Raw genomic sequence first — 27,504 nt, 5'->3', positions numbered from 1 at the left:
TCTGAGCGAAGAACAGACGCCCTCAGGCGACCTTCACGCAGAGGCGGGGCCACATCCAAAGCTGAGCCCGGGAGCCGGGAGCCGTGCAAACAAAGACGAGAAAGGGAAATTTCTCTGTGCAGCCTCAGGAGTAGTGGATTAAATCCCCACAATCAACTTAGGTACCGTGCATCGGTGGAATACCTGAATAGAAAACGAACCATCTGAAAATTGAGGCAGTGGACTTTGGGCAACCGCAGACGTGGGATTTGCTGTATGCAACTGACTAATTTCTGATTTTTATGTTTATCTTAGTATAGTTTTTAGCACTTGTTATAATTGGTGGATTTTTTTATTGGTTGGGTTGCTCTCTTCTTTTTTTCCCTTTTGAAATTTTTTATATTAATAATTTTTAAAAGTTTTAATAACTTTATTTTATTTTATTTTTCTTTCTTTCTTTTATTCTCCCTTTTCTTCTGAGCTGTGTGACTGACAGGGTCTTGGTGTTCCGGCCGGGTGTCAGGCCTGAACCTCTGACATAGGAAAGGCGAGTTCAGGACATTGGACCACAGAGACCTCCCGGCCCCATGTAATATCAATCGGCGAGAACTCTCCTAGAGATCTCTGTCTCAATGCTAAGATCCAGCTCAACTCAATGACCAGCAAGCTTTTTCTACTGCTGTCTTGTGGCCCTGTCCTCCCAGGGACCTTTGAGTCTTTGCTTGTAAGAGTCCTAACTAATGAAGAAATAGGACGGGTGACTCATCCCCACATACCTGGCAGACAAGTCACAGGCACCAATCCTCAATATAGGAGAGTCTAAGTATCAGTAGAATTTGACTGGATGCACAAAGTTCTACCATATTAAGTAGTTAATTCAACAAAACAGCTTGCCCATCCAGTCAGGTATAATTTTTAACTCAGTTGATTGGGAGGCCAGTTGATTCAACAAATGTCAACTGGTTCAATGATGATAGTCAAAAAAAAAAGAGTAATTATTTAAAAACATAATCATCATTACCTAACTGAACTGAAGTTAATACTGGGATGATTAGCTGAGTTACCACAAGTTTCCCTCTCTCTCTGTCTCAATCTGTCTCTCTGTCTCTTCAGGGATTATATAGAATTATATCCTCTAGGGAAAAATGAAGGCATCGTGGTAGTTAGAAGCAATGTGTACGGACTTGGAAGTTTTTTATTTGCAATTACACTAGTGGAGTTTTGTAGGTTTGTTTTTGTTTTTTTTTAATTTCTTTGGGTTGAAAATTCAAATAGATACTTCATCTATGTGTAGCTGTGTCTTCCTAGATGGGTAGGTTATCTACTTCTGAGATTGAGCCATTGTAGTTATGAATTATTCATACAGTAAAATATTTTCCTTAAATAAATCTTTATTCCTCTTTATGGCCTCAAGTTGAGAAGTTTCACTATCAATTTTAACAAAGAAAAATTTCACTCACAGTGCACACTTTCTTCATTAATTTGGCTGTGTTTATTCTTTATTTCATTCTATTCTCGCAACAACACTTTGGACAAATAGGGCAAGTATTAGTTCCTTTTTAAAGCTAGTCTATTTACATCAAACGGAAATAAGTTATTTCACCAGATTGCTTCCTCTCCGCGTTTATGAAGCCCTACTCACCTGGGGCCACCCACTTAGTAAATGGTGGTGTTAGGATTAGAACTCAGGCGATATAGCGGTATTACTGTGCATATACCATGTATTATTAATCTTCACCCTGTGAAATCTGGGGCAGCATCCTATCAGTAAACAGTTGAATATTTCTGCATTCAATAAGTACAATAAATAAAGACCACTGAGTACAGTAAAGATCATAAAGAGTATCATATCTGGTCCAGGCTTGCTGCCAAATGGTTTTCAGAGTTTTGGATTTTGGAGTTGCAGATTGTGGATGTGTATTCCCCTAGCCTTGGTGCTCTCCACCACTGTGTGAGGCACTAATTATTTAACATACAATGACTACTACGCACCTTTTACCTCTTACTCCAAGGCTTCTCTGAAGAGCAACCAACCTGTTGGTGGTCAGCAGAGAGAACCTTCAGGCCCAGGCATTTTCTCCATGACCTTCATTATGCACAAGAGGCAACTCTCTTTTCTTTCACTACTGACAGCTCAACTACACTTTACACAAAATCTCTTAATTTTTCACCCGTGTCTTTCTTTCCCTTTCAACTTCTTCTCTGGCTTCTTGGAGAATGATTAGAGAGAGGGGATGAGTAAAAGGATAGGATCATATCACAGAAAAGTCAAGAAGGAAGAGTGTATCAAAGAGGGGGGCAGAGCGCCCTACACTGTCAAGTGAGTCAAAAAGATTCAGGAGGGTGAGGACCAAGATGCCGTGACCTTGGCAACCAGCGATTCCCTAGTGACCTTTGAGGGAGCAGTTTCTTCAGGGTTATGGGAATGGAACCCAGAATGCAAAGAGTTAGGGAGCAAGTGGATATTGGTGAAGCCAAGACAGTAAATAGAGACCTAACTTTTAATTAGCCGGGATCAACATCCTTTAAAGGTCCTCAGAGTTAAATTCCTTTCACTAGTTCCATGCACTTCCTTATTGTTCCATTAAAACCTGCTTCTCCTCAAGCACTGATAATAAAATATAATCAAAGATGGCTCTTATTAGTCTTCTTTTTTTGTTGTTTGTTTCCATTAAATCACTGGCATTATAACAGTTTGTCTTCTAATACTGTACATCATAAATATACAACATTTCAGCTACATTATGGGTTAATATGCTCCTGTGAACTGGCCTGAAGGCTTGCCACATATGACATATTTACATGGGGAACATCTTTTCTAAATTCCAAAGAATTGACTAGGGAGGGAGGAAAGAAGGGCCAAATGAAAGTAGGAAAGAAGGAAAAACTTCCATGCATTTGCTTGTGTAATTGAGGTAACTAGACATGCAATATTTTTTATGAAACAAAACAAGATGTAAAGTGGGAAATAAAATACTATGTTAAGGGGCTCCATAACTTTGAAGTAAGGACTGGGAATTTGGACTTTGAGGGATTTTATATTCTTTCTGGTTCTTCACCTGTGTTCTGTCCTATTCCTTGTTCCTTATCCAGGGATGATAAATGCACATACTTCACTCGGTGATACTAATATCTGGAATCTGATCCTGTATCACTCTAAATGCAACAGTTCACTGCATTCTTTTATATAGTGATGTTTTGTATTGGTTAGTCCTTGTGGAAAACACGGTAGATGAAACTACACCCCCAAACCCAAAATCTACCTGCATTTACATTTCTTCTGTGAAACAAGTCCAGATATCACCATCCCAGCTCATTGTTTCTGCAGTGACTTGGTTTTCAGATGCTTCTGTCTTTCCAGTTTCATCATAGTTTTTGCTAAGGACTTGGAGACTGGAGTGACAGCTATATTTCCACTCGCTTTACAGCATTTTATTTCCAGTACATATCACCTCACAATGTGTTCCCTTGTGGGACATTACAGGATCATTATTTTTAAAATGAAAGGTATGGTTGATGATTGACTGCCCTCTAATTACCCAGAGTGTTTGTCAAAGCCAGTGGGCAGGAGACATAAGCTCTATTTTGCTGTTATATTGACTGTCAAGTTTACAGCGCATCTCTGCTAGCATGGAAAACTTCCTCAACAAGGATATTTAGTGGAGCAGATCTTTGCCAATGGAACAGATCCCCTCCCCTTCAGGATAAACAGTGAAGAAAATGATCTAATGATCAAATTGGTCCATCCCATGCCTTCAAAATAAGAAGCTTATCTAGGATCGGTGTTTCTCAATTTTTTTCCCCATTATTGAGACTTTTCAGACATCTTCTCCTAATAGCTCACCCAGGACATTTTAATACCATAGATACACTTTTCATCTGTTAACGTACTGTGGTCCTTTGGAGGATTATAAACCATTGTAATACTGACATTTTTTTCTCCCCACCAAGAACAATTTCCACCCTCTTGAGAATGCATGTCTTGGATGGTGCCCGCTAGTGCACACTGATGGAATTCAGATGATGTTTCACCAATTCTATATGCAAGGCCACCGTATTATGGAGTACACAACTCAAGAGGATGTAAGATAGAAAATGGTTCTTTAGTAAACCAACTGAAATCTATTCTCATCTAGAGATGTGACTTTGGAAAAATCCACTTCCAAACTCACTTCAGTTGTTGACAGAATTCATTTCCTTGCTGTGGTTGTAGGACTGAGGATCCCAGCTTCTTGCTGGCTATTGGCTGGAGGCTATCTTTGGTGCGTAAAAATAAGGAAGCCCTAATAACGTTAAAGAGTACATGGTGCCCAAGTCAAAAAATTTGCAGCCACCAATTCAAGCTCCTCCACGTACAGAGAGGGGCCAGGCTTTGCTCCCAGAAGGTATAAGACTATGGCCTTGTGACAGCCACCATCTCATTTGCTTGTGTATTAGCACACATTTATTGAGTTCTGACTACGTAGACTTTCAGCTCCATGAGGGCAGCGACTGTTTTCGATTTTGCTCACTGTTATAAAGGAAAGAAAGAATGAAGACAGAAAGGGAAGGAAATAGGAAGACAAGGCTAAGTGACTTGAACACTGCCTCTTAGAATATTACATTTAGTGTGAAGGTATATAAACAAATAGTCAAAATAAAATATTGTGATGGTTATAACTGAAAAGATGTGTAGATATGGTGAGGTTACAAAGCAGTGGTTAATTCTATCTGGTTAGAGGTGGGAAGAAAATGAAGTGAGTTATGAAAACCTTTATGGAGACAAGGTTGTATTAGAAGACTTATGTGGGCCCCAGGCACTCTTGCCTTTGTGGTCTCCTTTATCTACAAAAGCACATTTAAGTGTAATATAATTCTAGTACAAGATGAGTATCATTATCTGGGCAGTCTAGGAGCACTTAGCCTGGAGGCCCACGAAAGACCTCTAGGAGGATGAGAGATTTAAGCGAGAGAAACTCTAGGACAAGCTGGAAGAGTGGCTGGAAGATGGGGCAGAGTGTTCCAGGCAGAGGCAACAGCTTGTTCAAAGGCCTGGAAGTGAGAGATCTATTAGGATTGGATGAGAGAGAGACAGACAGAAACAGAAGGGGAGAAGTGTGAGAGATGAAGTTAGAGAAGAAGGTGGGGGTCAAACCGCAGCAGGCCCCGTGTTAAGGAGTCTGGCTTTATCCTAAAGAGAATAAGAAACCATTTTTAAAAGCTTTTATGTGAGGAACCAACAGAAGCAGGTTTGCACTTTGGATATTCATTCAACCTACATTGCAGCCAAATAACTTGCGAAGGTGTCGTGGATATTCTGGGGGTCCACCCAGGCCCCCTCTTTAGGGCCCACATACCCATCCCCTGCTTCTGAAAATAATGGCTTTTGAAGGTTCATGGCTGCGTCCTTCAGTGGGAATTGCCCTCAGCCACTAGCAGATTAAACATAACATAAAAATAAGGCTTACTATGTTCCACCGTGTGGAAATAAATTGCAGACTACAATCAGTCACTTTAAAAGAGATGATTAGCACTTTATTAAGTTAGAATAGATTGTACTTCTACAAACGGCAGAAATAATCAATGAATACAGATGCCCTATTAGAGACTGATAGTCAGAAAATATATATAAGCAACTGTTGGTATGATAACAGGATCAAATTCCACCTTGTATATCAACACGCCCATTTTTATCCAACCCATTTACAGTAATTACTTGTTCTTCTTGCTTATCTTGTCATATACAGAGTGATATAAATGATATTCAAAAAGGATCCATTTTTAATGATTTGGACACCATATTATAGGCATTCTCCACTGGAAAAGTATTTTTTCTTAGGTCTTTAAAGTGTGATATATATATATACTGGCCTGACCTTATTGCTGGAAACGCTTAAATACTAATGCATTTTAAAATCAGTAACTACAAATGCCACATGCCTGCACTTACACATTGTGCTGTCAGAGAAATATTTTAGAATATTCTGGATAGTCATCAGCTTATTATTCCAACGGTCTTCATGGGTATAATTCATTGCCTTTCAATTGCATGCACATTCAAAATTTCTTACAAAAGAAGAATGGTGACACAAAATATATAATCTTCCCTCAATGAATTGTGATGTTCAGCAGTTGCACAGAAACAAGTGTTGAGTTTCAGGGGGAAAGAAAACAGCAGCCCTTCAGAGTGGGGTGAGCCGCTCATCCTCTGTCACAAAGGCATCATTAACGTGCCCTCCCTTCATGTCCAGGGGATCGCAGGGGATGCCATTTTCAATTTTGACTGTGTTTTCCCATTTATCTTCAGTGTCTTCCATTTCAGAAGGTCCTTTGTTCTTCCTAAATGCACATAAAAAGAATGATTGGGATCTAGGAAGAGAAAGGATGGTCTTCTGTACAAACATGGAGATCAGGAAAGGGAAGAGGAACCCTAGAATGATGGGGAAAATAGATGACATTGTGTATTTTCAAATAAATTTCAAAGATCATAAAGAGTTGATGAGGTGAAAAGATGCTATCAAGATCAGAAGTCTGCATGGATTATATATATGTATATGAATGAATACATATATTTGTATGAATGAATGTTTGTATACACACACATATACATATGTACATTCACACACACAAACTGCATGAAGGAATGTGAGGAAAACATATGGTAAATTGGCAAGTTAAAAAATTTAGCTCTAGGAGAACTTCACAAAAATTGAATTTAAAAAAGTAATAAATTCCTCTCACAAGATTTGACAAATTAATGGTCTGCAAATGTTAGGTAAAAATCAGGTTGAAATGAGATACCGAGAAGCAAACTCACATTACTTTGTAGAAAGGATGTAACCATTGTAAACTGCAGGTATCATTCCTTGGCTCTACTCATTACAAAACAGTTGTATTCGTTTGTTAAGTCAGGTTTTTGGAACTCCGAACACATTTTACTAATTACAACTCATAGCTATAATCCCAGGTCATTCCAAAAAACTCCATTTAACAGGTAAATTTTTAAGTTGTTCATTCTCAGACCCTTTAAAGACCCTGCTACCCCAATCCAAGTGGTAACCAGATCCTTAATCTTTCCCTGGAGTGTGGGAAAATGTAGCCCTGAATTCAAACATTCTTCCTGTCCTTTGTGAAAGGCCAAGACACTGAGCCAGTTGTGCTTGATATCATAGAGGTGGGGGAGAGAAGAGATGTGAGTACCTCTAGGCAATCAGAGGGCAGAAGAGCTTCCCTCAGGATTATCACAAGTTAGATGTTGGGGCACCATGGAGGCATGATGTTAGGCATGAGGCTCCCGGACTTGTCAAAGATTCTCTTGTTCCAGAAATCTGTAGAAACTTCAAAGAGGCAGACCTGAGTGGACCACATGGCTGGGATGGTGGACATTGCTGTGGTGACCAGGATGGACTTCCACCGCTATGGAAGTCCCTTAGAAACTTCGTGAATTTCTAGTGGGTGAGGAGGTGGTGAAGATGCCCCAAAGATGATCAAGGTAGAGGTCCCTATTAGTCCTACATGAGAGCTCATTTCAAAGCGCTTTAAAGAATATGGTGGAGGAAGGCAGAGAAAAGAGCGAGCTCTTGTTTACAAAAGAATGACAACCCATATAGAAGGTGCAGCAGAACAGAAAATCACCAAATAATTATAATTGATTCTGATGAGGCTCCTCAATGGATACTAAACCACTGAGTGGGAGATGACTAAGGAATAGCATACTCACAGGGTCTCAGTGTAACACCCCTGCAAGCAATGTACTAATTAAAAAGAGACATCTGTTTTTTGTAAAGGGAGAAATTTGGTGAATATCACCGAGACAAACTGACAAGTGCCTCTGGACGTGATGCACCGAGAAGATATATATTTTTTAAAATAAAATTCTCTGTTCTGTGTTCCTGCCCTACTCCATCACCAAACTTTTCTGACCTGAATCTCTCAGGGGGAACTAATCAGTCAACTCCAAATTAAAAGATATTTTGTAAAACAGCTGACAGCCTAGAGTAGGCACTCAACTAATGTGCTTAGAATTGGATAGACAGACACATGAGTAGCTGGCTAGCTAGTTAGAAAAATGGATGGATGGATGATTGGACGGTAGTTGGGTGATGGAACAAACAACTGGATGGAAGAATGGATGGACTAATGCTGTAGGCAAAGTTACTCAGACAGCAGCCCAAGGGAGGTTTTGAATGAGATCTATCAGAAGCAAGAGGGAAGGAAGGGAGGAAGGGAATGTACACATGTGATATTTCTTGTATTTATTGAATAGTTATTTTTTCAAATGGATGGAGGAAAGTACTCATTTTCATACCTTAGGAATTAAGAGTACAGATTTTGCCAGGCTTCACCGATGGTTTATTACATAATTTCAAATAGGTGGAGATTATAAAGAAAAGTAAAGTAGCATTTCAATACTGTAGATCCCACTGTCATCACTTGAAAGTATTTTGCCATTGTGCTTTGACTGTCAAATGTCAAAATGTATCACTGCAGGCCCAATGCTGGGAGTGGAAGTCGGCGGGTTGTAGTCCCAGTGACCTGGGTAAGGACAGGCTGCTGTGTTTTCCCTTCCTCAGGGTGAAGAAACTGCACTGTCCATTCCAAGCATCAGCGGTCAACGATCAGTGCCAGTAGGAGTAGGCATACAATTTCTTGTGATGAGAAGGTCCTCCAGCCAGGTGAAATCACCTATCAGAGGACTAGAATTCTTTGGCCCCTCCTCCTGTAGACAGGGGTATCTCGTCACTTTCCACGTCGTCCAGAAAGCAAAGACAACTGACATTCTATAACCATCGAGCACATCACTTCCATTCATAGTATCCAACATTCATTCAATAACTATGTTTTGAGTGTCTACTATGTGTTGGAAGAGACACAGTTCTTGTCCTAAAGTGAAAAGAAAGGGCTCAGTAAAAAAGGAAAACTCCAAATTTCGTTCATCCTCCCCTCCTTTTCATGGATTATAAAAGCGAGTGATGTTTCAGTAAGAATGACACCCTAGCAACAAATGTATATTTATAAATTATCATCAAACATGCCTAGCTCATGCAATTTCTCCCCAAGTCACTCCTCATTGGGCTTGGAGTGAAAAATGATTCTCCATAGAAATAAACAGGTTTCTGACAGTCAAGTTTTACCCTGAAATTTGTGTATGTAACACATATTACAAAAATCCTTGTGGATGGAGCTTTCTGAAGTAGGTGGCAATGCAACAGCAGTCTTAGAAATGATGGTTGCCAGTGTTCATTTGCCGGTTTCTTCAGTTTAAAAAAATGTTTTTACAGAGTTAGAAGAAGAATTGCAGAGAGCTGGACACTTGCAGATCATGGCAAGAAATGCTGCCTCCCCTTCCCCCACCAACCACAAAGGAAAAATAATCCACCAGGCATCACAAGGAAAGGGGAAGAACGCAAAAGGAAGATGCAGATGGATGAGGACAAGTTTCTCTTCCTTAGAAGAAGGATTTTTTTTTTTTTTTAAACATCTTTATTGGGGTATAATTGCTTTACAATGGTGTGTTAGTTTCTGCTTTATAACAAAGTGAATCAGCTATACATATACATATGTTCCCATATGTCTTCCCTCTTGCGTCTCCCTCCCTCCCACTCTCCCCATCCCACCCCTCCAGGCTGTCCCAAAGCACCGAGCTAATATCCCTGTGCCTTGCGGCTGCTTCCCCCCAGCTATCTACCTTACTACGTTTGTTAGTGTGTATATGTCCATGACTCTCTCTCGCCCTGTCAAAACTCACCCTTCCCCCTCCCCATATCCTCAAGTCCGTTCTCCAGTAGGTCTGCGTCTTTATTCCTATCTTACCCCTAGGTTCTTCATGACATTTTTTTCCCTTAAATTCCATATATATGTGTTAGCATACGGTATTTGTCTTTTTCTTTCTGACTTACTTCACTCTGTATGACAGACTCTAGGTCTATCCATCTCATTAAAAATATCTCAATTTCATTTCTTTTTAAGGCTGAGTAATATTCCATTGTGTATATGTGCCACATCTTCTTTATCCATTCATCCGATGATGGGCGCTTAGGTTGTTTCCATGTCCTGGCTATTGTAAATAGAGCTGCTATTACTTTGTAGAAAGGATGTAACCATTGTAAACTGCAGGTATCATTCCTTGGCTCTACTCATTACAAAACAGTTGTATTCGTTTGTTAAGTCAGGTTTTTGGAACTCCGAACACATTTTACTAATTACAACTCATAGCTATAATCCCAGGTCATTCCAAAAAACTCCATTTAACAGGTAAATTTTTAAGTTGTTCATTCTCAGACCCTTTAAAGACCCTGCTACCCCAATCCAAGTGGTAACCAGATCCTTAATCTTTCCCTGGAGTGTGGGAAAATGTAGCCTTGAATTCAAACATTCTTCCTGTCTTTTGTGAAAGGCCAAGACACTGAGCCAGTTGTGCTTGATATCATAGAGGTAGGGGGAGAAAAGAGATGTGAGTACCTCTAGGCAATCAGAGGGCAGAAGAGCTTCCCTCAGGATTATCACAAGTTAGATGTTGGGGCACCATGGAGGCATGATGTTAGGCATGAGGCTCCCGGACTTGTCAAAGATTCTCTTGTTCCAGAAATCTGTAGAAACTTCAAAGAGGCAGACCTGAGTGGATCGCATGGCTGGGATGGTGGACATTGCTGTGGTGACCAGGATGGACTTCCACCGCTATGGAAGTCCCTTAGAAACGTAGTGAATTTCTAGTGGGTGAGGAGGTGGTGAAGATGCCCCAAAGATGATCAAGGTAGAGGTCCCTATTAGTCCTACATGAGAGCTCATTTCAAAGCGCTTTAAAGAATATGGTGGAGGAAGGCAGAGAAAAGAGCGAGCTCTTGTTTACAAAAGAATGACAACCCATATAGAAGGTGCAGCAGAACAGAAAATCACCAAATAATAATTGGTTCTGATGAGTCTCCTCAATGGATACTAAACCACTGAGTGGGAGATGACTAAGGAATAGCATACTCACAGGGTCTCAGTGTAACACCCCTGCAAGCAATGTACTAATTAAAAAGAGACATCTGTTTTTTGTAAAGGGAGAAATTTGGTGAATATCACCGAGACAAACTGACAAGTGCCTCTGGACGTGATGCACCGAGAAGATATATTTTTTAAAAATAAAATTCTGTGTCCTGTGTTCCTGCCCTACACCATCACCAAATTTTTTTGACCTGAATTTCTCAGGAAGAACTAATCAGACAACTCCAAATTAAAAGATATTTTGTAAAACAGCTGACAGCCTAGAGTAGGCACTCAACTAATGTGCTTAGAGTTGGATGGACAGACACATGAGTAGCTGGCGAGCTAGTTAGACAGATAAATGGATGGATCAATGAACGTAGATCAATGACTGGTTGGCTGGATGGTGAATTAATAGATGGATGGATGAATGGGTGGATGGATGATTGGACGGTAGTTGGGTGATGGAACAAACAACTGGATGGAAGAATGGATGGACTAATGCTGTAGGCAAAGTTACTCAGACAGCAGCCCAAGGTAGATTTTGAATGGGATCTATCAGAAGAAAGAGAAAGAAAGAGGGAAGGAAGGGAAGAAGGGAGGAACGGACGGAGGGAGGGAGGAAGGAAGGAAGGGAATGTACACGTGATATTTCTTGTATTTATTGAATAGTTATTTTTTCAAATGGATGGAGGAAAGTACTCATTTTCACACCTTAAGAATTAGGAGTGAGTACAGATTTTGCCAGGCTTCACTGATGGTTTATTAGATAATTTCAAATAGGTGGAGTTTATAAAGAAAAGTAAAGTAGCATTTCAATACTGTAGATCCCACTGTCATCACTTGAAAGTATTTTGCCATTGTGCATGCCACTGTCAAATGTCAAAATGTATCACTACAGGCCCAACGCTAGGAGTGGAAGTCGGTGGGTTGTAGTCCCAGAGACCTAGGTAAGGACAGGCTGCTGTGTTTTCCCTTCCTCAGGGTGAAGATACTGCACTGTCCATTCCAAGCATCAGCGGTCAACGATCAGTGCCAGTTGGAGTAGGCATACAATTTCCTGTGATGAGAAGGTCCTCCAGCCAGGTGAAATCACCTATCAGAGGACTAGAATTCTTTTGCCCCTCCTCCTGTAGACAGGGGTATCTCGTCCCTTTCCACGTCGTCCAGAAAGCAAAGACAACTGACATTCTATAACCATCGAACACATCACTTCCATTCATAGTATCCAACATTCATTCAATAACTATGTTGAGTGCCTACTATGTGTTGGAAGGGATACAGTTCTTGTCCTAAAGTGAAAAGAAAGGGCTCAATAAAAAAGAAAAACTCCAAATTTCACTCATCCTCCCCTCCTTTTCATGGATTATAAAAGAGAGTGATGTTTCAGTAAGAATGACACCCTAGCGACAAATGTATATTTGTAAATTATCATCAAAAATGCCTAGCTCACGCAATTTCTCCCCAAGTCACTCCTCATTGAGCTTGGAGTGAATAATAATTCTCCATAGAAATAAACAGGTTTCTGACAGTCAAGTTTTACCCTGAAATTTGTGTATGTAACTATGAAACTCATATTACAAAAATCCTTGTGGATGGAGCTTTCTGAAGTAGGTGGCAATGCAACAGCAGTCTTAGAAGTAATGGTTGCCAGTGTTCATTTGCCAGTTTCTTCAGTTAAAAAAAATGTTTTTACAGAATTAGAAGAAAAATTGCAGAGAGCTGGACACTTGCAGATCATGACAAGAAATCCTGCCTCCCCTCCCCCCGCCAACCACAAAGGAAAAATAATCCACCAGGCATCACAAGGAATGGGGAAGAACGAAAAAGGAAGATGCAGATGGATGAGGACAAGTTTCTCTTCTTTACAAGAAGGATTTCTTAATCAAAAAGATTCTGAGCAAAATCGCTGTGGAAATTTATCAAAACGAGAGCCGTGTCCATGACAAATTAGGTACATGTTATTTTTTTGTGACCTTAGATCTAGTTGTTCACAGTCTTGGCACTGCCAGGCTTCACAAACTGCAGTGTCAGTAACTTGCTGGCTGGTGGACATGATAAGAAGTTCAAAGGTTATCTAACAGTAATACAGCCCTTTGTCACATTTCATAGTGTGTCCTGTAATAAACTGAGCCACTGCCTGCACATTGCTCTAAGTATAATAAAACTTAACTATCTTTCTGGATCATTCTGATTTGATGTTCTGCTAAAAACATGAATTCTTTTTCCTGAAAAATAAAAATGAGTGTTAATGACTTCCGCTGTTCCTGCATGTCAGGTGGTTCAGGAAGAGGATTAAAAACAAAACAAAACAAAAAAAACCCCGTGACTAAAACACCTGAAACTAGCTCTTAGAAGCCTTAGTGTGGCTATTTCTCATAAATCCAGAGAGAAGATGGGCAAAAGAGGGGACCAAAAAAGTACAGGCATACCTTGGAGATACAGCAGGTTTGGTTCAACTGCAATAAAGCGAGCCACACTACACTGTAGTCTATTAAATGTGCAACAGCATTATGTCTAAAAAAAAAATCACAGTACATACCTTAATTTAAAAATATTTTGGAGATAAAAAATGCTAACCATCATCTAAGCCTTCAGCGAATTGGAACCTTTCTGTTAGTGGAGGGTCTTGCCTTGACGTCGATGGCTGCTGACCAGGGTGGTGGCTGAAGGCTGGGTGGGTGTGGCAATTACTTAAAATTAGACAAAAGTGACGTTTGCTGCATCGACTGACCCCCTTTCATGAATGATTTCTCTGTATGTAACATGCAATGCTGTTTGATAGCATTTTACCCACAGGAGAACTTCTTTCAAAATTGGAGTCAATCCTCTCAAACCCTGCCGCTGCTTTATCAACTAAGTTAATGTCATATTTTAAATCCCTGGTTGTCATTTTGACCATCTTCGCAGCATCTTCACTAGGAGTAGATTCCATCTCAAGAAACCACTTTTTTGGCTCGTCCATAAGAAGCAACTCCTCATTTGTCAAGGTTTTCTCATGGGATTGCAACGATTCAGTCACATCTTCAGGCTCCACTTCTAGTTCTAGTTTTCTTGCTTTTTCCACCACATCCGCAGCTGCTTCCTCCACTTAAGCCTTGAACCCCTCAGAGTCATCCGTGATGATTGGAATCAACTTCTTCCTAACTCCTGTGAATGTTGATATTTGGACCCCTTCCTATGAATCATGAATGTTCTTAATGGCATCTACAATGGTGAATCCTTTCCAGAAGGTTTTTGACTGACTCTGCCCAGATCCACGACAGGAATCACTATCTACGGTAGCTGTAGCTTTATGAAGTGTATTTCTTAAATAATACGACTTGAAAGTCTAAATTACTCCTTGATCCACGGGCTGAGGAATGGATGTTGTGTTAGCAGGCATGAAAACAACATTAATCTTCTTATACATCTCCATCAGAGCTCTTGAGTGACTAGGTGCATTGTCAATGGGCAGTAATATTTTAAAAGGAATCTTTTTCTGAGCAGTAGGCCTCAACAGTGGGCTTAAAATATCCAGTGAACCATGTTGTAAACAGATGTGCTGTCATCCAGGCTTTGTTATTCCATTTATAGAGCGCATGTAGAGTAGATTTAGCATAATTCCTAAGGGCCCTGGGATTTTCACAATGGTAAACGAGCACTGGCTTCAACTTTTAGTCACCAGGTGCATTAGCCCCTAACAAGAGAGTCAGCCTGTGCTTTGAAGCTTTGAAGCCAGGCATTGACTTCTCTTCTCTAGCTATGGAAGTCCTGGGGGGTATCTTCTTCCAATAGAAGGCTGTTTCATCTACATTGAAAATCTGTTGTTTAGTGTAGCTACCATCGTGAATTATCTCAGCTAGATCCTCTGGGTAACTTGCTGCAGCTTCTCCATCAGCACTTGCTTCGTCACCTGGCACTTTTGATGTTATGGAGACGGCTTCTTTCCGCAAACCTCATGAACCAGCCTCTGCTGGCTTCAGACTTTTCTTCTGCAGCTTCCTCACCTCTCTCAGCCTTCATAACACTGAATAGAATCAGGGCTTTGCCTGGATTAGGCTTTGGTTTAAGGGAATGTTGTGGCTGGTTTGATCTTCTATCCAGACCACTGAAACTTTCTCCACATCAGCAATAAAGCTGTTTCACTTTCTTACCATTTGTGTGCTCACTGAATTAGCACTTTTTATTTCCTTCAAGAACTTTTCCCTTGCGCTCACAACTTGACTAACTGTTTGATGTAAGAGGCCCAGCTTTCAGCCTGTCTCAGCTTTCAACATGCCTTCCTCACTAAGCTTAATCATTTCTAGCTTTTGATTTAAAGTGAGAGACATGTGACTCTTCCTTTCACTTGAACACTCAGAAGACACTGTAGGGTTATTAACTGGCCTGATTTCAATACTGTTGTGTCTCAGGGAATAGGGAGGCTGGAGGAGAGGGAGAGAGACGGGGAACATCCTGTTGGTGGAGCAGTCAGAACACTCAATATTCATCATTAAGTTTGCCATCTTATGTGCGCGTGGTCTGTGGACCGCCCCCCCCAATTCCAATAGTTACATCAAAGATCACCATAACAAATATAATAATAATGAAAATGTTTGGAATATTGCAAGAATTACCAAAATGTGACGCAGAGACACAAAGTGAGCCAATGCTGTTGGAAAAGTGGTGCTGACAGACTTGCTCAACGCAGGGTTGCCACAAAGCTTCAATCTGTAAAAAACACAGTATCTGCGAAGCACACTAAAGTGAGGTCTGCCTGTATCGGGTGGCCCACGTAGCTAGGGGGTGTTGAGGATCAGGGCAGGTAAAAGCAGAAACAGTATTTTTGTCTCCCTTCAAACAAGATAGGGCTGAAAACCCAAGGCCCAAGAACAGCCAGACAAACAACAAAGGACAGACAAATATGATTCCAAAACAGGACAGAGTTAATTACTGGGGAACTGGGACTGTCGTCATAATCAGCATGGATGAGTCCTGGGGAAATGGCAGCACTGCTGGAACGATTTTAGTGGGTGTTGCAGCACAGTGAGACTGGTGATGTGATAGCAAAACAGTAAGAATTAGTATCTATTACACGGCAGACTAAGTGCTTTGTACACATCATCTCACATAATTCCTATTGCAATACTATGTAGATTTTATTATTATCCCTGTTTTTCAAATGCAGGAGCTGAGACTCAAATATGTAGAGCAACTTGTCTTTCATAATGGAATGAGACTGGTGAAAGGAGCAGACCTAGAACTGTATTTCATCTCCCCAGGCTTCTCTCAAAACACTTTTTTTTTTTTTTTTTTTGCGGTACGCGGGCTTCTCACTGTTGTGGCCTCTCCCGTTGCGGAGCACAGGCTCTGGACGCGCAGGCTCAGCGGCCATGGCTCACGGGCCCAGCCGCTCCGTGGCATGTGGGATCTTCCCGGACCGGGGCACGAACCCGTGTCCCCTGCATCGGCAGGCGGACTCTCAACCACTGCGCCACCAGCGAAGCCCACATATTTGACTCCTATTGAGGGTGTACATTTAAGAACAGCAAAGTAAAACAATTATTAGCGCTAACATTTCTGATTTCATTTACATTTCTATTTTCAAGACAATTTATTCACTTAATTGAGACTCTATAAGAAAGTGAAGTTTCAGTATATGAAAATATTGGCTGAGCCCCAGCCCTTTGTGTGAAAAAATTCATAGAAATCCAAATGCACTTCCCTTTACTATTGACCTTATGGGAACAGAAATATAACCAGAAATAAACCAAGTGAATTCACTAGTGACTCTGCTCAACTGCTAGCATTAGCTAGGGTTCAATGTCCTGAGTCCTTGACCTGGCTTTGTTACAAGTACAAGATTATCATCTCCTTATAGGCAAAGACCACCCATGTTATCTATGTACGTCTCTTCCATGATACATTCTAGAGCTTCTATCACATAATGGATGGTCAATAAAGGAATAAGATATTTTTACCTCTCTGGGCCTTGGCTTCTGGAGAGATGGATTCAGATCATTGTTTAAGATCCCTTCCTAAGACAATAACATTATAACAGTCTATTTATATGCAGGAGTCATGAATCAATTCTACTATATACATACAAGTCTGAAATTGTGCTGTGTCTGTGACTCTTTTTTTATAGCACAAGGTGCCAGGTTACATAGAATTAGCACTTTGTAACTGCTTTTTGATGATGATGCTTCTTTACATTGATATAGCACTCCCCAGTGTATGAAGCACTTGTGTGTATTCTCCAATTTCGGCTTCCCATCATCATAACTATTTAAGAAAATATTATCCTCATTTTCCATATATGACTGGATCAAGGTCATTCAGCTAAAAAGTGCCAGGGCATGAGACTGGAACCCAAAACCAGGAGTACTGATCCAGTGCTCCTTCAACTAAAACACACATCACACCATCGCCTTCACCACCATTAGCATTATCACATCACCCCCACCATTACAGTGATCACTATCACCATCACCATCATCACCATTACCGTAAAGCTGACCAGAGAGCTAAAATATCCACTTCCAGGCTGGGGCTAGACACAGATCTAGTACAGACACCACTGTCAAGTATATGCAGTTCATCTTGCTTGTCTTCCCACATACCCAACTCCCTAATTATTCCCCAAAAGAAAATAAAAATCACTTTTCCAACTTTTTTCCTGCAACAAATCTCTCAATTCTGCAAACTGCTGTTCTCAACTAGATAGTAATAGAGAAGCAACCTCCTCGAATTATTTCACAAAGAGGCGGCAGTTGTAATGGCGTGTTGAAACTGGCTGGTACAGGCTTGCTAGAGGTGACTCAAACACTCAGAAATTTCAGACTGGATAGGAAGTCAGCAAATGCTACAAATCAGGGGATTTTTTTTTTTTAGAGAGAACTCTACTCATTATTTTATCTTATTCTTATACCCACATGATGAGAAAGGCATGAATCTTAGCCTCATTTGACACATTCAAGGAGTAGGTCAGACAGTTCACTTCTCCAAGATGACACAACTAGTAAATGGCACTAGTAAGCTTCAAAACCAACTCTACCTGAGATTTGAGCCCATGGTCAAGACCATATTCTCCAAAGACCATCTCCAACCTTGCTTGATCCTTAGGAGTGGGGCTAATTTGTGGGAGAAAATGTCTAGGCACCATGTCAGGATAAATTTTTTAAAATCATGCGGTTGGAATGGCATTGCTGGACCTCATTTGTAGTTATATTGGTTGAGGACATAGTCAAATATATACTGATAAACTTCCATGGTCAAATAAAATAAAATATTTATGAAAAAAATAAAATAGGTGTTTGTTAACTAATAAAATCTCAAGCAATAAGCCATTGAACTGGAAAATCTTCTGCAGTATGGTGGCAATATCTGGATGGAAAAGAGATCTTTTTCCAGCATCCCTTAATCACATAAATGGGTTAAGCTCATCTTGGATAATACTAATTACTGTTTATTTAGTACATACTATAACCTAGGTATTTTATACACATTTTTTCACCCAATCCTCATTTCAGTCCTGTGAGACATTATCTCCCTATAACAGATGGAGAAACAGACCCACAGAAATTACATGACACAACCAAGGTCACTCACCTAAAGGGTATAACTAGTATTTGAGTTCACCTAGTTTGGGCCACCAGTGACTGCATACTTTCCACCCAGCGGTTCTGAACAGTCAGTGGAATGCTGTCATTGACACAGCTACTAGAATAGTTAAAGCTTTACTTGAGAAATTTCTTCAGTAGTAAGTATAAAGATGCACATGTCTTAGAGGACACTGGCACTCTTCTCTGCAGAAGCAGAATGGTGATTCAGATGACCCTGTGGTCCCTCCTCGTCTTCTAGGTTTAAGATTTTGTATCACACAAACTATGTTCATTATTACCTAATGTATGAATTGGATTCTTGAACAAATCTTTGTCTTCCTCACCACTAAAGGCTTTCAGGGGCAACTCCCATTTTTTCCCACAATTAGAAAACGCTTTCATCACAATGATCAGGGCTCTCCCCACTTCGAACTGCACCCTCTCCCCACCTTTGAAGGAATACTTTGCCCAAGAAAAACCCACCAAATTTTTTCCGTATCAAATGGAAAACCCAACAAATCAATTTCTCTTCAGAAGATTGTCATAACTGTCCTGACTCTATTTGCTAATTATTGATGCTCTCCAGGTTGACACAGGAGATTTGTCCATCTGTTTCCTGGTTTGAACATGAACTAAATTTGTGAAGGCAAGGTTGTGACAACAGCCTCCCTTCTCCCGGGCAACAGATTATGATGCTACACACTCAGTTATTATACTACTGCAGAATCTGCTCAGAAGGAAGAGATAGCTGATCCCAGCACTAACGAGCTGAAAGACCAGCAACTGGCAGGATAATAAAATAACAGTAACAGCTAACAGCAGTAGTGCCAGGCACTACTTCAAGAACTCTATTAACTCTTTTGATCCCAGCAAATTAATTCTTTCTAATATACCTCACTGTCACTTGAGCAAAGTTATCTATGCACAGACAGTAAAGAAAAATTTAACCAACTTGACTCGAGCACCACAAACCATATCCTCTTGAGCTTGGTTTCCCTGACTCATTGCCTGTATTTCCTGATATCCATACAGTTAATGGATTACATATGAGAGCAGAGTCTAGGCAATAAATACTTTGAATCCAAGCAGTCTATCTCCAGAGCCCATTCTTCTACCTCCTTCACCATATTGTACTAGTGAGGAAATGGGGAACCAAGGAGATGGCGTGAATTCACAAAGGTTACAGTTGTTGGAAACCATAGAATCCTAGCATTTCAGGATTAATATAAAACTTAAAACTATTAAACATAGGTATTCAAATACTACAAGAGAATATTTCTTAATATTCTGAACAACAAAACAAAACAGATTAATAATTTGTACCAAGCCTCTCAGCATTATGTGTCATGCCAAGAGCAAGAAAAGCAAGCAAGTACAACTTGATCTTAATATTTGAGCTTAATTTGGGCACTACACGTAAATCACATTTATTCCATAGCATTTCACTTACCATTTGTGAAAAAAATTATAAAGCCCCCAATTTAAAATGATTACCTTCTGCTAATAACCAGGGTGAACAATATGGAAAGTAGAAAGTCTCAGGAGAAACATTTAGTCAAACACACACTTGGCCAAACACAACCTGCATGTCCCGTGTGGGCACCAACCCTTTTGAAAACCAATGTGTGTGCCTGTGATTCCACTTACCAGAATTCCTCTTCCTTGGTATCAGAAGGGAAGGTTTAGAAGCATCAGAGTGTCTACTGAAGAGTTAAGGACTCTCTTCACTTCCCCTCTGGATCAGAGGTGCTTGTAAACAAAATTATTTTCTCCTTTCATTGTGCTAAGAAATCTTGTCTCCTCTCTACCTAAATAACTCTCCCACTGGTCTGAAATTCTCTAATACCAATAATTTTGACAGCAAAGTTTGCATGTGCCCCAGAATCCAGCTAAATGAACTCCAGGAGTGGGAATCTAAATGTAAGTACTTAAATTGGAAGCTCTGAAACTAAGTGAATTAGAATAGCCTAGATATCCATTAAAACATATTTTCTTCAATTGTACATCAACTAAACTTCAGTTAAAAGAATGCATCTCCTTCAGAGAATCGACTTTAGTGGGTCTGTGGTAGGGCAAAGGAACCTGTATTTTAAACAAGTGTTCCAGGCAATTCTGATGCAGGAAGTTGATTCAAAGGCCACTGTGAAGAACACGGGTCTATATAAAATCATAGGCACTAGAGGGAAGAGCATCCATCAAAGGGAGGGAATATAAAACATCGCAAAAGTGTGTAGTACAAGGTGGAGGCTGCAGGCACTGGAAGAGGCAGGCCAAGGTGAGGAGGCATGAAAAGGACTACGGAACTACTAGTCTTTGGAGGTGGATGACTAGTAAAGATTAACTCTGCCTACCCAAAAAGTCTGCTTAGCTCTGTATATCCAGCTTACAAAATCATAACCCAGATATTAAAACCAACTCTAGATATAAAACAGAATAGAAAGATAGTAATGGAAGGACCCATAGTTAACTAAGGGACACGGACTCCAAAAAGTCTCCAAAAACAAGAGCATAAGTGATATTTTGAAAAACCACCAATTTTTTCAGTTTCAGATATAACACATTTTCTTCATCTAGGGGAAAAATCCTCTTCTTGTTTTTCCAAGTCATGAGTAAACAAGAAAATGTTCTTTAGATCACTCCCTTTAAATATCTTACCTTCTATGTTGCCGGATTCCTGACAAAATCAATAGCATGGTTGCCACTATGATGATGCAAAACATTACACCAAATATAATAATCCAGACGGGCACAGAGGGGTCAGTAGGTGGTGCAAGAGTGGCAGGAATTCTTAAAAATTCCAGAGTCTGGTCATTCAAAAAGAAGGCATTGTTGATCCGGTTCCTAATCATTCTAAAATACAATGATGATTAAAAACAAATGAAACAAGACAGAAGAAACATTAGAAACAGAAGGTATAACCCTATCTCCCCATGATTATAACTATCTCTATAAACAGAGCATCCCCCTAGCAGGAGACTTCAGGTTGAACAGACAGTTTGATAAGGACAAATCATGCTGTGGTTTTCTGTCTATAAGTGGCAGTGCTGGTTGCCAGAAAGATGCTTCTCTATGCACTACTGCCCTCCACTGTTGATAATGTCCTAGAAGTAACTGGAAGTCTTGAGCTTTGAGCTCTGCCCACCATGTTTTATTTCCTGAGAGGCAGCATCTAGATTAAAATGACAGAAATCTATTTAAGGTGCCTTACATAAATACCAACAGCCTGAAAAGATAAGATAATATGCAAAAAGTGGGTGATAAATATGAGAAGAAAAAACAAAACCAGCAGCAGAAAAGAGAACACGAAGCCAGGAGCAGCTGCAAATCCATCAATTTGATCTTTTTTTTCATTCAATTCAACAAACATATGCTGGAAACTTACTAAGTACCAGATCCTGTGCTAGGTGCTGGAGATACAAAATGAAATAAAAATACCCAAGGAGCTTACAGTCTAGAAGAGTGGCCCATCAGTCCCTCCGCAATCACAGTGCAATCACAGTGCAAGGGGTAAATATGGGCACAGTGGGAGCACAGCAGAGGGGTAAGTACACCATAGTAAAATGTCACAGCTGCTTTCCTAAGAAGGCAACTTTTGAGCTGTGCTTTGAGGGACAAGTAGGAGTTCTTTAGACCAAAGTGTGCAGTGAGCATAGGAATTGGAGACATGGTATGTAGTATGATTTGTTGCGTCAGCTGCAAGTAGTTCCATATGACTAAAGTAAATGGTGCTTTAGGAGTACAAAAGTCTAGAAAAATATGAAGGTAAATGCATTACTTTTCCCAGGGAAAATCTGTATCTTTGGTGGTAGTGGCACTTAGGGAGGGGTTGGTGGCAGTTAGGTAGGGGTTGGTAGCAAAAACTTATTTGACTGAAACTAAATTTCTAACTGGAATTTGCAAATTAGATGAGGAGATTTCTTGGAGATAACTGTGTGGCCTTTACTGAATTCACACTAGGCAAGCTGACTTCAACAACCTCCAGAGTAGCACTGAAACCAGAATATAACGTGAACCCTACGTGTGATGTCAAATTTTCTAGGAGCTGCGTTTAAAAAAAAAAGTAAATAGTAACAGGGAAAATTAATTTTAATAACATATATTTTGGGACTTCCCCGGAAGTCCAGTGGTTACGACTCTGAGCTCCCAATGCAGGGAACCCAGGTTCGATCCCTGGTCAGGGAACTAGATCCCACATACCGCAACTAAGAATTCACATGCCACAACTAAAGATTCCACATGCCACAACTAAAGCTCCCCTGTGCCGCAACTAAGACCCAGCACAGCCAAATAAATAAATATTTAAAAATATATATCTATATATTGCCCACTATATCCAAGAAAATATAATTTCAACATGTAATCAATTTTAAGTTGGTTCACATTTTATTTTGTGCTCAGTCGCTGAAATTTGGTGTGTACTTTACACTTAGAGCATATCTAATCTTGGACTAACTACATTTCAGGTGCTTGAGAGCCACATGTGGCTGGTGACTACTGATCCTGAATCTGAGAGTAAAAGCTGGAGAACCTCTGCAGACCAGCACCAGGGTATCAGGAAAGACCTCCTTTAGCAAACGAAATTCTATGGGGAGGCCTGATTATTCATAAATGGGAAGGAGAATCCCAGCCAGGGAATCTGCAGCAGGGGATAATTTCCATGCAATTTTAATCAAACTACAGAATGTTTTCTTTTTTCGTAACCTAATTTTGCTAACACAGTAACACAAACCTTCCCACAAAATAACAAACCCCACTACCAAGGTATAACAGAGTAAAGTGAAAAGTTGCTCTGCATTCTCATTTTGTCTACCTGGTTGGTTAGCACTCAGGCTGATAAGAGGTTCTAGTTTAGTACAAACTATATCTCCACCTACCACTGAAATCCCCAAGAGGCGTCAATCACCATGGATATCTTCTAGCCAAGATTGGCCTTGAATAAGGCCAGGACCTCAAAACAGATCAAAAGCAGACATCTTAAAACTGGTCTGTCATCCCCTCGCCTAATTCCATAGGTGTGGATACTCTAGCAGACCGGGAGAAAAAAAAAAATCACTGCATGTGCTGGCAGCATGCCTGCGTTCAAGTCGTCACTCTTTATTTTTCTAGGTGACCTGAGCAAATCAATTAATCTCCCCGAGCCTCAATTTCCTCATTTATAAAGCAGGGATAATAATAACAGCTCACAAATGATTGGTGCTGATACTAAATGCCACAGACGCATGAGAACATGCCTTGTGAACCAGAAAATATTATGCAAGCATTAGGTGGAACTAGCATTACTTTGCCCAACCACATAGGCTCTTCAGCCTTGAAATTCCTACTACCTGCCTTCTAGGTACCATCTCCTTTCTTTTCACTCTATCCTTCCCTCTTGGTACTGTTTCCTTTATTTTCATACAATTCTGATGAGTCCTATCCATTCCCTGACATAAATTCCCATTCTATTAGCCATCCTCACCCCCTCAATAGCCCTTCTTACTAGGGCCTTTGAAACAGACATTTTGTTGTGAACATATTCCTCTAGATCTTCAACCTTCACCCTAAACACTCACTCCTCCGCCTCACATTAACTGAAGCTTGGTTTAACCACAGGGCCTTCATTTTCCTTGTAGCCCTCCCTCATCACAAGTCTTGAATAAAATCCCTTTTCTCATAAAATACAATATTCCTAATTCTTACTCCCTAAGTAGTGGCTCTTAGCAGTATTCTTACTGGCAAAAGTGCAGAAACAATTTGGCTCAAACCTTCTTGTTAGGGCTTCCCTGGTGGCGCAGTGGTTAAGAAACCGCCTGCCAATGCAGGGGACACGGGTTCGAGCCCTGGTCTGGGATGATCCCACATACTGTGGAGCAACTAAGCCCGTGTGTCACAGCTACTGAGCCTGTGCTCTAGAGCCCTTGAGCCACAACTACTGAAGCCTGTGCGCCTAGAGCCCGTGCTCCACAACAAGAGAAGCCACCGCAATGAGAGGCCCACTCACCGCAACGAAGAGCAGCCCCCGCTCGCCACAACTAGAGAAAGCCTGCACACAGCAACGAAGACCCAATGCAGCCAAAATAAATAAATTTATTTATTTATTTATTAAAAAAACAAAACAAAGAAAACCTTGTTAAATCATTTCCCATGGGTATAGAGCCTCAATGCCTTCGCTTCAGCAAGGGAAACAGATGATTATTCATACAAAAACATTTGGCATTTGATTATACACTCATTATCTTAAACATTGATATTTTACAAAGAGCAGATGAGTTCTTTCACTAGACATTTCTCTTTGGTAACGAGAAAAATATGCATTTCAGTAACTTGTAAATAAATCCTTTGTAAGAAGAGTGAACTTTGTTTCATTCTTTTTCAGGAAATAGTTTATTCTGTGAACTCATTCTTCCAATATACCTTTGCCCAACACCAATCATGTGTGGGATTTGAAGTTTTGACACACATAAAGTGCACATTAGTTGAAATAAAAACAAACTGCTTCTTCTGCTTCTGTGCAGAAAAGAATACATTTCACTTCTGAAAGTCTGTTATAATCCCAAGGAGAGGAGATGGGGAACTGTCAGGAAAAAATGGGTAAAACTTCAAATGGGTGAAAAATATGACTGAGTGTCCTGCAAGTCTACCTTTCTGGACAATTTCCACCTTTTACTGTTTTTGAGTTATTTTGCATATCTGTAAGTTGGAGAAAACTGATACAATGTAAATGATTCTTGTCCACAGAAAATCAAGGTGAATTGTGTCTGGTGGAGCACTGCCAATGGATAGACTGGTGTATCTTTTAATAAATAAACATCACCATTCTTCAATTCCTGCATTTGCATGCTGCCTTGAAGTCTCCTTTAAACTGGTTTTAACATCTTACTAGTTCCCTCATTAACTAATAAGATAATAAAATCTTGGATAGCGTTTATTTTTGATTTGTATGAAAGTCATGCTTTTACTTTTTTTCAAAAAATTATCTTTTAAAGGTAAAGACTTTCACTTTGCTGTACAGTAGAAACTAACACAACATTGTAAAGCAACTATACTCCCCTAAAAAAAAACCACCAAAAAACACGTAAGCATTCGGCCTCGAGAAGGCATATGATGAACCATCACACAATAGTGCCATACAAGGTGTTCTCGCCAAAAGAAGACAGTACTAAACCTTCCTAGCTAATGTTTAAACCAGGGCTTCTGAGCCACAGCACAATGGATATTTGGGGTTGAATAGTTCTTTGTTGTGAAGTGCTATCCGGAGCACAGGAGGATGTTAACTGGCGTCCCTAACTTCTGCCTACTCCATCCCCAGCACTGTACAACAACAATGTCTCCAGACATTGCCTAATGTCTCCTTGGAGGCAAAACTGCCCCTGGATGAGAACCACTGATCTATACTAATCTCTATTCCAAAGTAACGAAATGAAGCCTTTGGCATCTTAATAAATAAATCACTTGGAACCAGAGAGAGAAGTCTTCAAAATCTATGAAAACAGCTGAATTAATAACTTGATTTACCAGTGGAAGGCATATTTAGCGGTGATTACCTTATGGCTGACTGTACCTCAACAGCAGGAAGGGTGTGATTCCTTGAAGGATCGGTAACCACAAACCAGAATGACACGCGCTGGGTTACATTGCAAAGTAGGACGTGGGAAATTCTGCAGATGATGAGAAGAAAAAAAGTACATTATGAGCGAATAATACCAAATTGCATTAGACATTCCACTCTGGTGTTATTACCATCTTAAGAGGTGAAGAAATGTCCTACTAAGAAGAAAATAATATAGGAAATTCCCTTTATTTCAAAATCATAGACTTGGGGATCATTCCTAAAATAAGGAATCTACCAAAAAAGAAAGAAAAAACAGAATGGCTCAGTAGAGGGCATTACGTATCTCATTCTTCATCACCTGTTAGCTGACAGCATCCCTGTTTCCTCAACTCTTGGCCTCTCTGACACAAAAGCCTTTTGTGTTTCCTCATCAGGATCTTTTTAGTGTCCTCTTCATTCAGGTTTCCACCTCTCAGAACCAGACAAGTCTGTTGATCGAGGACTTGCTTCCTCTGTTGGCCACTGTTTCCACCCCTCTCCTACTCCAGTAACTGGGGTCAGCCCAACAACAGACCTCCAGACTGAAGTGCTGTAACATTTACCAGCAGGCTTTGAACACTGTTTTTGTGGGTACCTGCTTCCAACTATAAATTGGAAATGTGCCTCACTCTAGTCTGTGTACCTGGATCACCAGTAGAAATGACAAGAAAGAAATGGCATTAGTGTTCAGATTAGAGACAATCTATATATGAAAGTATGAAATCTATGAACGCAGAAAATAAGAGGAGAATCCACAACAAACCAACGTTGTCGGAGCTAAAAAATAAGTCCCGAAAGGCTTTCACCAGGTCCTTAAGAATAAAATTACAAAAAGTGACATTAGCAACCATTCTAGAAGAAACACACAGCCTCTGTAGAAATACAAGTAAATTCACTCTTTTTCCTTAAAGGAGCATTCAAGTGCATTTTGTTCATTTTTACAGTAATGAAAGAGAGTGCCCTTCAGTCAATTTTCAGGGCCTGGTACAAATTATTATTATTATTTTTGGTACAAATTATTATATTTTCTCCCTTTAAATGTCAAGGGCAAAAAGTGGAGGGCTCCCCCGCCACCCAGAGCCAAGCGCCTGGGCCAGCAGTGGGAGCTGAAGGATCCCCTGTGCTCAGAACACAGGTGCGCCCCGCGAGGCCCCGGGTCCGCGAGGCCCCGAGTGCGTCCGCGAGGCCCCGAGTGAGTCCACGGGGCCCTGGGTGGGTCTGCGAGCCCCCGAGTGAGTCCGCGAGGCCCCGGCCTGGCACACGCAGGACCTCATGCCCAGAGGTTCCGACGCCCCACGAACCGTAAACTTCAGCGCCGTAAGCTTCGCGTCTACAGACTTCGGGGCCGCCCAGAAGCCAAAGCCCATCGAAGGTCCGACCCCGCTGACCCGTGAGCATGGCCAGCTACCTGAGTATGTACCTGGGCATGGCCAAGGCCATGCA

At 40.6% G+C, this 27,504-nt stretch overlaps 1 protein-coding gene across 1 annotated transcript; it reads right to left on the bottom strand.

The window, feature by feature from the left end:
* Positions 1 to 5,467: 5,467 nt before the first annotated feature.
* Positions 5,468 to 26,412, bottom strand: CLTRN (collectrin, amino acid transport regulator). The gene is made up of 4 exons (XM_024744128.1): positions 26,381 to 26,412; positions 26,015 to 26,128; positions 21,147 to 21,341; positions 5,468 to 6,297 (listed from the first exon to the last, which is right to left on the bottom strand). The coding sequence occupies exons 1-4, from the start codon at positions 26,395 to 26,397 to the stop codon at positions 6,141 to 6,143; spliced, it is 483 nt and encodes a 160-aa protein (XP_024599896.1). The 5' UTR covers positions 26,398 to 26,412; the 3' UTR covers positions 5,468 to 6,140.
* Between the last annotated feature and the right edge of the window lie 1,092 nt (positions 26,413 to 27,504).

This window comes from Neophocaena asiaeorientalis, unplaced genomic scaffold (assembly GCF_003031525.2).
Source record: "Neophocaena asiaeorientalis asiaeorientalis breed wild unplaced genomic scaffold, Neophocaena_asiaeorientalis_V1.1 scaffold882, whole genome shotgun sequence".
NCBI classification, from domain to species: Eukaryota; Metazoa; Chordata; class Mammalia; order Artiodactyla; family Phocoenidae; genus Neophocaena; species Neophocaena asiaeorientalis.
This window is presented reverse-complemented; position numbering and strand designations above follow the sequence as displayed.